The sequence below is a fragment of the Dicentrarchus labrax genome, unplaced genomic scaffold (assembly GCF_905237075.1).
Source record: "Dicentrarchus labrax unplaced genomic scaffold, dlabrax2021, whole genome shotgun sequence".
Classification (NCBI taxonomy): domain Eukaryota; kingdom Metazoa; phylum Chordata; class Actinopteri; family Moronidae; genus Dicentrarchus; species Dicentrarchus labrax.
This window is the reverse complement of record NW_026136712.1, coordinates 3,839,650-3,854,471: the sequence shown is the minus strand read 5'-3', so window position 1 is coordinate 3,854,471 and position 14,822 is coordinate 3,839,650. Positions and strand designations below refer to the sequence as shown.

The 14,822-nt window shown below is 43.8% G+C and overlaps 1 protein-coding gene across 9 annotated transcripts in view; it reads right to left on the bottom strand.

Moving 5' to 3' along the window:
- Window positions 1-10,140, bottom strand: part of LOC127372879 (protein shisa-6) — a 64,138-nt gene extending 53,998 nt beyond the window's left edge. For all 9 annotated transcript variants that reach the window (XM_051416789.1, XM_051416790.1, XM_051416794.1 and 6 more), the window contains exons 1-3: window positions 10,031-10,140; window positions 8,731-9,655; window positions 6,957-7,117 (exon numbers count right to left, since the gene is read on the bottom strand). In XM_051416789.1, coding sequence (XP_051272749.1) covers window positions 6,957-7,117; window positions 8,731-9,257 — 688 coding nt within the window. In that variant the 5' untranslated portion in view covers window positions 9,258-9,655; window positions 10,031-10,140. The remainder of the gene's footprint in view (window positions 1-6,956; window positions 7,118-8,730; window positions 9,656-10,030) is intronic.
- Window positions 10,141-14,822: the final 4,682 nt, after the last annotated feature.

Genomic DNA, 14,822 nt, shown 5'->3' with positions numbered 1-14,822 from the left:
TTTTTGGATATTCTTCTAGCATTTTTACTTCATGAAACACTGCATCATTTTAGCTCATCAGTCAACGATAGCAGTTTTGGGCCCTAGCCCTACCCAAATGTGAATTTCTTCTTTAAAGAAATACCAAATTAAAATTTAGAGTTTTAGTTAACTATACATGCATTATTTATAAATATTATATATATATTTTCTTGTCAGGTCTAATCGAGTTCAGGCAGAGTATCTACAAGCTCTACAAGTACATAGAGATGTTTCAAAGGGGCAATCCAACAATTTTACACTTCAAGGACAGTTTACTAGTCGTGTGGCACTCTGTGAAAGCAGTTGTATGATGTCTTCTGGCTCTGGAGGAGCTTTGTCAAGTCTGGGAATAACAACCCCGATGATCTCATAGTCATGTCATCAGGAGACTTCATATTTACTCATCAGGTAGTTTGAAAGACCTGAGTGTTTCCAAGCAGCAGGGTGACAAGGTGTCCCACTTTATGTGGGACTGCATAGCATTTTTATCCTTCGTCTCACGTCCCACATATTGAGACGATGTCTTGCATTTTGATTGGTTCTAGTTTGCAAAAGTCAAACCACTGAAGGACAGACGCTTTTCTAAAATTGGCTTTCATCCAATGGCTGTGCAGAAAGCAGAGAAGGCTGTCATCACAGGGCTGTGTTAGATGTCAATCAAACTGCCCACACGTGGGTCAAGTGCCGGTTAACCTGTCACTGTCTTTGTCACACTATGCCCAATGGGGAAAATTGTGAGTCACCACAAAGTCAGATTAGTTATGCAGATTTAGGCGGAAAAGGATGGAAAGTACCACAAAGAAAAGGAAATGCATATGCAGATATAAAGATTTTAGACTACCTGTCAGCATTGCTAATGTGTCCCACATTGCCAAGATTTCATCCTAAAAGCAACCTGAATGGTACTTTAACACAACCTGATAGCTGTCTAAAACCATGAAGATACAGATTCAAACACCGAAGACACAATAGGAGGACATTCGTTGAAAACTGAACCCCAGAAATTTCCACACCACCAATCACAACTCAAGTGATGCCACGCGGGGAAGTTCAGAGAGGTTCAACTTTATTCAGATGTCCTCACAGACACAGTGGAGTGTCAGCTTGGAGACAACCAGCTGCACTTATTTTTAAAAAATGGAGGCACTACTACTTCCACTGTACTTTCACTTAACTACATAAAACCTCAAACAACATGGAGTGTCTCTGCCATAAACTTCCCAGTTCTCTACTACGATATAATTTTCACTACCAAGAGGCATGGAAACACATCTCACTTGGAAAATGAATGACTTTGTTGTGCAATAGCAGCTGAGTCATTTCCATACTCAGTGCTAGTCATGTCTGAAAACTTTGATTCTGCGTGTATGAACATGAGTTAAAAGTCAAGACATCTCAGCCTCTACTGCTTCAGTTTTGTCCGTCATTTCTAAAACATTCATGGTAAGTCTAGTACTAATTTACTTGTAGGGCCGCAATTAATAATTCATTACTGACCTAGTGATCTATTGGTAATTTTCATGATTAACTGAATATTTGTTCTCTATAAAATGTCAGAAAACTGTAAAAAAAAAAAAGCCCACTGCAATTTCACAAAGCCCAAGGTGACCTCTACAAATGTCTTGTTTTGTCTAAACACTCCAAAACAGGAAGAAAAAAGGATAAAAATCAATGCAGCAGAAGAAAGATATTGGCTCTTCCTTGTCAAAACTTTTAACATTTGACCCCACAATGCAACTTGACCAACAGCTCCAGAGGTTTGCAAGCAGGGCTGTGTATTGGCAGGACTCTGGCAGAACGATATGTATCGAGATACAGAGGTTATGATTCAGTATATTGTGATATATTTGTATTTATCACAGTACCTGTAACATCCAACATACCTACAGTGTTTTTGAGAATCGATACAGTATCACAAAATAAAACATTGCGATACAATGTATTTTTTACGGGAAGCTCACTTCTTTTTTCCCCCTTTTTTTGTTCATTTTCAGCCCCAACTGATGCTGACTTAAGTGATATCACAATTTATCAGACCTTACACAGCTCCCTCTGAAGTACCAATTGGAGATACGTTTATATACTATAGGATATGTGTACTATCACTAGTCTAAGCAATGCATCAGATCCTCTCAGTGCTGATTATCAATTCATCAGCTAATTGTTTCAGCTCTAGTCACAGGAATTCACCTTTAAGGGGTCACAACCCACACAGGTAGGGGATCACTAAGCTACAATAAAGTGATTAAGTTCACCAGGGGACCAGTTACAGATAAGAAAACAGTGTTTTCCATCATGTTCTCAGTGGGCCCGGTTGTGTCTTTTTCATAGCGTCAAATGGGCAACTTCCCCGCCGTGTCTCTCTCTGAGGCACAGATTGATAGGAAGCAGTAGAAATGTGAACCATACAAACAAGCATAGTGTGATGATCCTTGGGAGAAAAAAAAGCAATATGTTTCAACCACCCACGTATCAATGCACTTTGAACTCAATCACACCTCTCCCTGCGCTGCTTTCATGGCTGCAGATAGAGAATCTGCTGGGGTTATTTTCCAGCAGCCATCCTGTGACACACACGCACGTTATTGTTGTCTTCTTTTGTCACCTTTGTCATTGGTAGGCCGCTCCACGACCCACTGCGACAACCCTTAAATCTGAAAGACCCTTCAGAAGCAATCCCCTCCTTTCCTCCTGCTCCCATTCCCAGCTCATTAAGGTGAGGTAGCATGAAGAGCCTGCAGGGGGAAGGCTACGCATTATGAATTTATCGTCCTTGATACAAAGAAAAATCGTGACTTTCACCTCAACCCTGTGCCACTGAAATGAACGGGCACCGGAGCTAGTGGGTGCTGAGGATTCATATGTTAATACTTTTTTAATCAGACTCCTTCACCGGACACCTACACCTCTGAATTACCTCAGAGAGTGGGGAAAAGTGAATAATAAGATAATTATATCAGGAACTGAGCTGGATGTGGTGCTGTGTGGCTGTCATCGGGGAGGTTATCTGACTCCAAGGTCGATTAAGCTTTAACACAGCCAGGCAGGGGTAATTTACATGGTATACTGATTTTATAGCATTATCAGACGGATCTGCCAGAGTGGACATGGAGCTGTGTACATCATCTCGATAAAGTTGTTCAGCTGGAGCTTGGCATATCTCACCACATCTCCCTCTCGCGCTTCCATCTCACACGCTGAGGACTCTTTAGAAAAAAAACACCAGAGCTTTTTTAAATGCCATCTTGGCAAATACATGTCCCTTTTCTTTTAACCCTGCCCCTGCCCTCTGTTGAAACTAATGGTGCAGTGCAGTAAGTCCTGATCCACACTGCTCCATAATTAACTGGTACTACTACTGGAAAGAGATGCTGATGGATCCCTGCCTCCACACCTGAAACCTCTGCGCACACACATGTACACCCAGGGGGCCAGAGGTCTGGCTGTATAATAAGGGGCAATAATGAGATCTAGGGCAGGAGACAATTAGGCGGGGTCTCTTAGATGCTGAGGTTTAACACAGGTGCACTCGAGAGGAAGCTTCTATTAAACATGTTGATGCAGTCAGCATAGGAATGTTGCTTCTAACATGTGGCTGGTGATTATCTGGCCAATGGGGAGCCGACGAGGTCACAGTGGAGATGTTATAGCAGCGCACTTTAAGGATTAATTGGAGGGAGGTGTTTAATGTGTGTGTGTGTGTGTGTGTGTGTGTGTGTGTGGTAGTGATTGGGGCAGGATGGCTCACTGAATATGATTATAAAAGTGCCTTTTGGTGAATAATTATAGTAATTAAATCACTGTTTTGTTATTTTGGCAAAACTTGTTGTTTGGGTAATTCTCAGGGAGAACACACTATGTACACACACACACACACACACACACACACACACACAGCGGCGTGCTTTAAAAATATCTTAAGGTCATGTCAAAGCTGCTAAATGGCTGGAAATGTTATTCTATCATCACGACCTCTAATTGTCCACAGCAGCTAACCTTTAAGCACGGGAGGTTGCTCATCTCAAGCTAAATGAACTGACCACTCACAAACATACAGACTGTATGGGGGCTCAAACACACACAGATCCAACCTCTGCATATGCATACCCTCTAACACACTCATTCCTCTCATTCTGCTTATTCTGATTCTTCTGGTGCAGTAAACACAGCCCCATAACTCATAATCCAATTTGCCTCTTCTTTTTTTTTGCAGAACTGCTACATGGGAGTAATTGTTTTTCTTTGGTTTCTGTTGAGTAAACTGAGACAGAGGAAACAGCCACTCTCTGCACTACCTGAAAACTATATTTCATCATTCTGCGCATTAAGAAAATGTCAGAGAGGAAACCAAGCGACACTTTTCAAAAAACAAAAAAGGAGGCAAATCTTTGCCTGTGGTGTGCGGTAAATAAATCAACTTCATCTGGAGAGAGCTGTGGGCCAAACTGCATTACTCAGAGAAGCGGTTATTGTTTACTTTAACCAAAGGCGAACTCCTGCAAAGGTATCTGCTCCTGCCTTTCAAGGTCTGCTCCTTGTTGTGGCTGTGGGGTGCTCTGTGTTTACACCCCGACCTAAAAGAGGATCTGAGCCCCCACAACAATGCAGAGTGGATGCGAATAAATATAGCAGCACTTGCGCTGGTATCATATTATGCTGTCTGTACTGTTTTCGCTTGGGGCTTTTTTTTTAAAGGAATACATCGTTCTGAAAATGCATGGGAAGTTTTGCAGTGCGCCAAGGGTACCATGTCATCACACAAGGCTTGCAATGTGAAAAAATAAATCAGCATGTATTTTTAGAATTGTCCCCAAACAAAAAGCTAGGAAGTGATTACTGCTGAGAGCAACCGGGCATCATTACATGTTGAGGATCAAAGGAGAAACGGATGTTATTCCCACTCTTGACAAAAGTTGATAGGATCCTCTTGGGCCCTTTAGCCACTTGCTTTATGAGCTCTCTCCACCTGATTTAAAACGTCTCAAAAAGCCTCTGGATGTGAAGTGCCATTCTCAGCAGCGACGACTACATCCGAGGACCCTCTCCTTAAGAGGCCTGCTGCCTCCCTGTGCCAAACGTCCATTTAGGCGCACATGAATATGCATCTTCTAAGAGAGCGAGTGGGCTCCCTCTCCACAGCACCTTGGAGCCCGCTCGGGCATCAAGCGGAGCTCCCAATTTATATGCACACATTAAGCACGCTTTCGCCCGGGCTGTCACTGCCTTTCATGTCCAACCCCATCAGGACTGCTGTGGTCCCTGATGAGGAGGGGGTGGGGGGCTTGGCTGTGCAGGCCTCAGTTGCTGTGTGCAAGCAGGCAAAATAGTTGCAGCCAAGCCAAGCATCAGATAGAGGGATAAAGTGATGCCCGACCTTTACCGAGTATAAATGCGTGCAAGGTCGTGCTGAAGGCAGCCCCGCACGTGCAGCCACCTATCAGCCGTGTCCCCTGCATGGCCGGCTAGTGACCATTAGCGATAGAGTGATGCTGCGACTGAGCCGGAGACACACTAAGTGAATGAACGCAGACTGTGGTCGCGACAAACACTGAGCTGCAAGAAAATGTTCCCAGTTAAGTATTTGATAGATGGCGATGTGGCAGAAAGAGGCCAAGTTTACATGACATACAAGAGTCTGTAAACCCAGATAAAGCTGCAAGTACGCACAATCTATTATTTAGAGACAAAGATGCAAAAATATTTTTGCTGTCCTGTAGCTCAAATCAACCTGAAAAACGACATGTATTGTGTCAGGTGCTGTGATGTTTGGCTACCAGACCTTCAAAAATGCAGCTGAAGTTCTGTCATGCCCAGCAGAGGCCTGGAGAAATGCTGCCCTATCTCTGAACCAGGGTCTAAGGAGCCAATAAATGTCTGTTTTAAAGATCCCCTCCAGACATGTATTAACACATATATACACATAGTCTTCTTAAAACAATAATGTGTGACTGATGTGGTGTTTTTTTTTAGCAAATATGTGTATTTACCACTTTAAAATCCTTTCTATATCACACTGTACAAGTTGCATACTGGACCAGGACTGACTTCCAAACTATTTGTGATGTCACAAATCATGCTGGTACCCCGCCCCTTAAAATCAGACTTTCAATGAGCACAGAGAAACTTTCCACTTTCAGCAGATGAATGTGAAAACATCCTTCTAGTGTCAGACTCTGCACAGACATCATTCTGCACAGTGAAGCTCAAACATCCAACTGTAGGAACACATTTTTGACTGGAGGGCGACTTTAAATAAATCAGCAGCAGTGGCTACATCATATTTGGTGCTTTAATGGCTGCAAAAGTCAACACCTAATGCGAGAAAATATGTCTTCACTTACACCTGCACACTGAGGCATTTCAGCAACTCCTTTGTGTTTCTGAAAACTCATTATTTTCCATCTGTGTCCCTTTCCCTGAGTGTCTTTGCCTCTCCTGATCTGATAACACCTGCTTTGCCTGAAGAACCTGCCGGCTTCCCCCCTGGACTTTTTGGCCATATTCCCGATTTATGTTCCTGTGTCTGCTCTTTGAAAGTTTGGGTTAAATCATGCTGTGTGCATTTTGTGTGATTCACCCACCGAGTGACAGAGAGGTCATCACTTCCAGCCTGTCAGAGACTGCAGGGCCGTGCTACCTCGCCAGCCTGTAATTACCTCCTCTAGCAGCCCCTCTTTTTCCCTGTCACCCTCTCCCTTGTGCTCTCTCGCTCAAATCGGATGATTACTGGATGTTAACATTGGAGATTACGCTGCTGAAAGGGCAAGCACAGTGGGTGCTCTTTGGAGGGGGAATACGGATTTTTGAAATAACGAACGTATCGCAAACGCTTTACGTAGACACGCTGGGAGGGATGTGGGCTAAGGGCTAAACTGCTGAAACCTGCCTTCAAGCCATATTTGACCAGCAGTCATGACAAATAAACTGACACTTACCGTGGTTGGATTTGGAGGTGTGCACAGGGGTGTAGTGATTCTTGGATGAGGTTCTGACTGGTGTGTTGTCTTTGGGCGAACCGTTCATCGCTGCAAAATTCTCACAGTCATATTGTGATATGGGGATGGGCCCCTGCTGCCTCAGGATGTCTGCAAGGGCCCTGGAAACAAGAAGAAACAACTGTTAATACTGCACCAGAAAGATGTTCCTCTCCTTGTACAGTTTTTCTCTCTCAGTGCAGCTGAACTGAGTTAAAAACGAAGTGATGGCACGTCTGTTTTCTGCACACCGAATGGCTGCTAATTGTTAAGACAGTGTTGTGCTATTATGGGGTAATTCAGGGCTGCTCTGTTTCTTCTTCTTTTTTTACGTCTGGGAACATGACGAATGTTCATTTGCAAGAGAAACAAACGTTGGATGTGCGAGCATCTCCTCTAATTGGGTTGAATTTGAATGTTTTTCAGACCGCACCAGGTGCATATGGAAGGATGGATCCCTCGAGGGGGAGAGAGTGGAAGAGAGGGAGAGGCAATCATGATGAAAGAAAGTTCAAAAAGTGTTTGTTTGCTTTTTTCTGGCATCGCTTTTGAGAAAGGGAAATCAAATTACTTTTGCAGCGCTGCAGCGGCTCAAAGCTTTTGTACGACAAATGTATCACCGACGTAACCTTTGCTTTTAAATTAATATTTTAACCCCCCCCCCCACCCTGTCTTCCTGTTACTTATTGAATGTGCAGCAGTGCGTGCATGTCACACGACCTTGATACAGCCCCAACATTAACACTATCCATTATTCACAGTCTTAAGATTGCTCAACTGTTGAATAATGCATCCAATAAAAAAAGGCTATTCAATCTTGAGGGAAATAATGTGTGTCAGCATTTGTTCACTGATGTGGGTACAGGCTACAACATGTGGTCCACTCATGTATGATAACTCTCATATGGTGGAGCCCCAGGAGGAAGCAGGAGCCAGCTGAGGAGGTGAGCCCATGCTATCCTATCTCTGCTAAACACTGCTGTCAAAGCCCCCACCTCAACACCCCAGACAGCCTGATGTGCAGAGGGTGAGGGTGGGGGCGTGGGATTGGGGGTACAGTTTGTGAAGTATGATGTTTGACAGCCTTGCCTCACGAGCCAAATATCTGAGATTCAAACATGAGAGACGGCATTTTTTTTATCCCGGCTCAGAGGGGAAAAAAAGAGAAAGATTCTGCAGAAGATCTGCAACATAAACGAGCAAACATCCAATATAAACGTTGGGCAGCAGTCCTTCTCACTCCCACACATGCACACACATAAACACACTCTCTCTCTCTCTGTGTGTGTGTGTGTCTTCGTGAACACCAGACCACCACAATCACTGTAACAGTTCTCTTTCAACTCCTCCGTAATTATTTGAGGCTTGCACAGATTCAACATCTGCTGCAGATCTGATAGATCTGAAAAGTGCTCATCAGCTTGGCTTCAGATAACAATCTATTCATTAATTGAAACACATTGGCGGCCTGACTTTTACTTCATTTTTTCTAATATAGAGGAAAAAAACACTTCAACTTAAGATAAAAATATTTTAAGCTGCATCACGCTGCATTGAATAGCAGTGCATCTGACATGACAGTAGGCCTGTTTCTGACACGAGTCTTGATCTTTGACCCCTGTCTGCAAAGATCTGCCTCTATTATTGTATTATAGTGGGACTTTCTGTTATTTTACTAGGGGAGAACACTTTAAAGGAACATTATGTGATTTTAAACAGACTCCTACCCACTCACCTGTGTATATTCATCTCCTGTGGCGGCTCTGTCGCTTTGTCGTACGCAACTTTGGCCGACACTCCCAACACTATGATGAAGGCTATGATCCCACAGGTGATATAGACCGCCGTGTTGGTCTGATCCATGCTCGGATCGTACGTCCCGCCGGTCGGGATGGGTGACGGGGTGACCGTCTGCACCCACACCGGTGTCTGATAGTTCTTGCACGCTTTCTGATCCAGCCGGTCCTTCTTGTACTCACAGCAGAAGCGCAGGTAGCACGTCCCGCAGCAGTATCTGTGGTCCGTGTTGTTGCACTCGAACATTTTGTCGTACTGGCCGCTCACGTCGTAGTAGCCCAGGCAGGTGTCGTGGTTGCTGGCGGGCGCCGGCTGCGGGGTCTTCTGCGGGACCACCGTGGGCACCGCGGTGGCTTTGGGAGCCTTCCTGGCCGCCGGTTTGGCTTTTTTACCGCCTGTAGCGGCGCTCAGCACGCTCAGCGGGTCCAGGTATATCAGCAGCAGCAAAAGGTGCCTTATCCCCATGGTAGTGTGAAGAACTCTTCGAGTCTTATGTTCTGGCAAAGACTTTAACTCTGGTTGAACATGCAGGGGGTTTAGTCTTGTGCAAGTTTCGCCACCGAGTCTTCCCCTACTCGCTCAGTCTCCTGTGCCGCCGTCATGCTGAATACAACTCTGTATGGACTCTTGTCAAGGGCATTTCTCGGCTATTATTATGCAATGGACGAACTAAAGCCCATTGCGAGCAGTCGAGGATGAGTGGCGTCAGAGCACCATATCCTGACCGGGAGGGAAGCCGAAGGGTGGCCGGGCTCCGTGCGCTCTCCCTCGGCAGAGCGTTGTGTGAGAGCCGCGCTGCTGTCGCTGTCCAAGGTGCTGATTCCTGGAGACCTCCAGTCAGTTGTGCTCCAGTCAAAGTTAGGCTGGAGAAACACAAAAGCCAAACGGGCTCATTAGGTATTATCCTCACGTCAGGGTCACGTCATTAATTAATTAGCAGGCTTCTACACGTCCGAATAACTTGACAGGTTTTAGTCGTGAAAAAAAATGATCCTATTTGAGGTCGTTGCCTGCAGTTTTTGCACATTCAATTGGCAACATGACACCGACACAGCAGCAGCATCTCCCAAATCAATGTGTGTTATCTTTATGTTACAGCCTAAGCCCCGCTGCACTCAACAGAATGTAGATACAGAGAACATTTCTGTACATGTTTCAGCTCAAATTCAAATCTAACTTTAATATATTTTATTTTTGTGCATATATTCAAAGAGTGGGAGTGTGAAAAGCCAGCCTACCTCAGTTAGGATACCCGCTGGGGAGTTGCTCTCTGTCTGGGTCTCCGAAAGTGAGGAGAATATCAGAGCTCTGAACCCCTCTCTCCCGCTCCCTCTCTCTCTCTCTCTCTCTCTCTCTCTGCTTCTTCTCTCCTCCTTCCCGGCTCTCCCCCTCCCTTCGTCTCTTACATCACTTTGGCGCTGGCGTCAGAACTCAGCCAAGTATCGGAAAATTGCAGCCCCCTCCTCCTCCGAGCAAGCAAGAAAGCAAGCCTGCTTATTGGCATTAACACTCCTAAATGAAACGGCTGCACAGACCCCTGTCCGCAGATAGAGAACATGGTTGCTGGCTGTCTCCTCCACCCACCTCCACCCCTCTCTCCTGCATGTCTCAACACCCTCATGTTTACTTGCATTCACATTTCCTCTGCCCCGTTTTGCACAGCTGGCTGTTATCATGTTGCAGCTACATGCCTGCAAACAAGCATTGCTTACAGGATGAAGCAGTAATTGGCTTCCAGTTAACACACCCTTTTATTTCAGATAAAGTCGTTCATATTGGTCTGTAGCCAAGCCATGGCACCTGGGGGATTATGGAGAACTGATAGGGCTAAATTACCCAGTGAATTGTTTTTCAACACTGCTGCACTGAAATGAACCAAAGTGGTATAGAACACTCCTACACACACAGCTCTGGCCTTTTTTACTCAATATCCACGGCTGCCAATGAAAACCACATATATTTGTGTGTAGATCTTTCTAAATAAAGACTTTCACACACCTTTAATCAGATGGGAGGGCCAGATCAGCAGGTATATAGGGTTGGTTATGATGAAAAGCTGCTCTCAGTGGCTCCTGGCTGGATATTCCACACCACATTTGCACTTAACACTTTCCGATCACAAACTAGGGAGGGTGTCTTGACATCAGCAGCTACAGAGAGAGGTGTGGAAGCTGCAGGGTGAGAGCGGGACCTTAAATCGCAGCTATCTGCCTTGGTTGGGAAATGCATGCAACGTGACGTGAATACAGCACATTGTTTCTGGGGAATGTTTCTGGCAGGCAGGAGGCTGTAATGATGTGGGCCAAAGAGGCACTGGTAAAGATCAGAGGAGAGACAGAGAGAGTCTGAAGACCTGGAGAGAAACAATCTAAAGGGAGCCTGTTGGAGAAAATACCAGTTTTTCCTTAATTCATATTATGTGTGATGTGATTTCACGTCATCATGGATGTTTTTGTAGGGATTGTTAAGATGTGATTGTGTTTATGGCGTTTAATTAAACTTACTTTATCAAAATCCACCTTCCAGAAACCTTATCACAGCTTCACAGTCCTCTAATTCTAAGTTAAGACTGAACTGTGCAAAAGCTTTAAGGTCCAGTGTGTAACATTTAGGAGGATCTATTGGCAGAAATGGAATATGATATTCATAGGTATGTTTTCATTAGTGTATAATCACCTGAAAATACGAATCGTCGCATTTTTGTTACCTTAGAATGAGCTGTTTTTATCTATAGACGCTGCGGGTGGCATTCCATGGAGGCCACCATTTTGAACCCGCCATGTTTCTACAGTAGCCCAGAACTGACAAATACCCTTTAACATTTTATTGCCACTGTAGTTTCTCCTACACATTTCACAGCCACCCAGGTCATCAAATACAGACACAAGTGGTATTCAGTGAGTTGCAATCTGCAGCTTCACCACTAGATACCTCTAAATCCTACACATCCTGGTCCTGTAAAAAATGGTCAGAGGGTGACCTGGCACCGTATCACAGGCCAGACTTGGCCTTGTGTTGAGTATCATTTTTGTGTGGGGATTTTGTGCTATGTTTTGTGTGGAAAGCAGAGGGGAAAAGAAGTAAATGCAGATTAAGTCATGGCTGTGTAAAGGAGCTCTGCTCAGTGAGCTGTATACTCTGCAGAGAGAACTCCAAGATTCATTTTTGCACTTGGAAACTTGTCAGACTAAGTTCTGTATCATCATTACTAAGATGCAGAAAATGTTGAGTCGTAGAACTGACAAAGTTTGTTGATATTTCTTCAAAGCTCCACTAATAAATATGTTTGTACTAAAAGATTGATCAAAGGACTACGTGTAATGTGAAAGGGGTCAACTCAAACCAAACTGTTCTCATCAGCCTTGTTTCCAGCAGCAGCAACAACAGAATGCTGTTTTCAGCAGAAATAGCTCTGATAAACCCAGTGTACACTACCTACCCTGCTCTAAACCACAGACACTGTGGGCAACTAGCTTATGAACATAGAGGAGCATTAAGCTAGCTATTTCTCTCAGGAGCTGGTAGGGACCAAAAACAGAGCTAAAAGAGAATTAATACAGGACTTACATTTACTGGGATTACACAACCCCAACTCCTGACGCTAATGTTGCTCTGTGTTTGCTGGATGTTGATGATGTGGTGATAATATGATATTTTTTGTGTTTTCAGCTTATTCCATTTCCCCCAAGTGGCCAAAAAAATATTTAAAGGTCCAGTGTGTAACATTGAGGAGGATCTATTGGCAGAAATGGAATATAATATTCATAGCTATGTTTTCATTAGTGTACAATCACCTGAAAATAAGAATAACATTTTTGAGAATCATTTTTGTTACCTTAGGATGAGCTGTTTTTATCTACAGGGGTAGCGGCTGTTGAACTGTCGTGTTTCTACAGTAGCCTATACTGTAGTAGTCCGCGATATAACTCCAGGTACAATCACTAGAATTGCATGGCGCTTTACAGCAGTCACACACCAGCAGCTATTTCTCTCATTTTGGTTAAACTGGATCATATTTTATGGAGAAAATCTTTTCAGCTCTCAGAGTTTCCTAATGGACAGAGAGCTTTACTACCTGCTAAGTTATGTTAAGCACTAACTGCTGCCAGGTAGCTAGACCAGGTAGCAGTAAGGAGGAGGTTTTCAGGCCCGGGACAGGCTGGAATGCAGGCAGAGAGCAAGCAGGCAACATAACCAGACCATGTTTTGATCATAAGTAATATAATCATAGCAAATGCACGTGTACAGCTGTCCATATTGCTGTCCAACTGGGGGCGCCAAATCACACAAATACCAGATTTTACATAGTGTTGCTTTAAGTCTCTCCTCCTCAACTGCAAATTCAGTTATGGCTGTTGAAATGTATTTTTTGTGTGTTGAGGCTTTAACAAGAGTACACTAATAGATTGTTTTTGATTAAAAAACAAAAACTGCTCATGAAACATTCAGAGCACTTTTAGTTGCCAACTCTGCATTTGCTGTATAGCCAGTATATACAGTGCAACTTGCTAACTGCAAGACTGATTAACACCACTCTGCTAGATTTTCAAATCATTGCTAGGTTGGGCATGATCTGCGTAGCCTATGTGCTCGCTTTGGAAAGCCAGCACTCAGCAGGTCACGAGGGTGAGAACACACTAATTAAAGCTACTGTGTGCCGATTGTCCATGACGACCTGCCCGGTTCACTGGAAATAAGTGCAGACTCACACCAATTTTAAAAATGACCACAGCCAAATCAGAGCTAAAATCAAACAAGATACTAGTGACCCAGTGTCAGCCAATCAGGACAAAGCATTGCGACTATTCTATCTGTGCAGATTTAATTGTCATCTTCAATTAAAGGAAAAAACGTATTCTTTATTTTTCTTATTGTAAACAAATTTCATGTGCAGACCCAAACTAACAATTAATGTATGTACAGTACTAACAAGTATTGTGTGTGTATCAAAGCCTGAGATATAATCTTCCTCTGTACCATAGAGCTCCATTGTTGTTAATTAAACAAATAAATAGAATACTGTCAACCTCATCCATAAAATGTTTTGACCTAAACTACAATAATTACAAAATATATAAAGAAAATTATCCTCTCCAAGCTGTTGTATAATTGAGAACAAAAGAAAGACTGATTATTACGAGACCTTTTAAAGTGAATCCACCTCCATCAGCAGTGCCTGCCAAAGCCTCGCAGTGAACGGCCACTGGTGCCAGATCAGATATCGCTGCTGCAGATGGAGGTCACACAGCTGACCACCCCCTCGCAAATCATATGACATTGTTTATAAAACAGACAAACCTCAAACCCAAGTATGACTTCTGCATGAGCTGAGAGTAGAGGACTTTTCCTGACTGCGGCACTTTCACTGCTGTCATCCCTCTGTCGCTAACCCTCCCTGCTTCCCCTCCGGAGGAAATACTGAAGGAAGGTGGAATGCCAGCTCTCATTAGAAAAGGGATTTCAAAAGCTCCCTGACAGGAACAGTAGGGGGAAAAATGCTTTGCATAAGCATCTTTTTTTTCACTATCACCAGTGGTGTGACTGGCAGCAGGTTAGGGGACCAAAAGATCCTAATTTAAAGTCTAAGCCTTTCCTATAAAACTTACAGTATCTCCTGAATGGCTTATACACCTTCAGCACGTCAAGCTGAAGACTGACTTAGGAAACTGATTTGTCCTTCAGGAGATGAAATTGAAAGACTTTTTTGATCAAAAGCACTTTTGTTTTTTTTTTCATTTATTATAGCAAATTAATCCATTGAGTGTAGGTTTTGCACACTGAGTGACATGCAGAGGATGAAAAGAGAGAGTGATGATATTTGTGTCTGAATCTCAAACCAACAACGCCGCTGATTGGGAGACTGAGAAGCAGTTGCTTGGTAACGGCGTTTTACGATGCCATCCATACTTGTTGTGATGAAAAATTTAAACTCACAACTGAACTATTCTCTGGGACTTCAGCATGAGATATAGGTGCGCTCTGAAACATATGGATCGGGGCTGGAAGGCGACAAAGCACTCGGGATGCAAA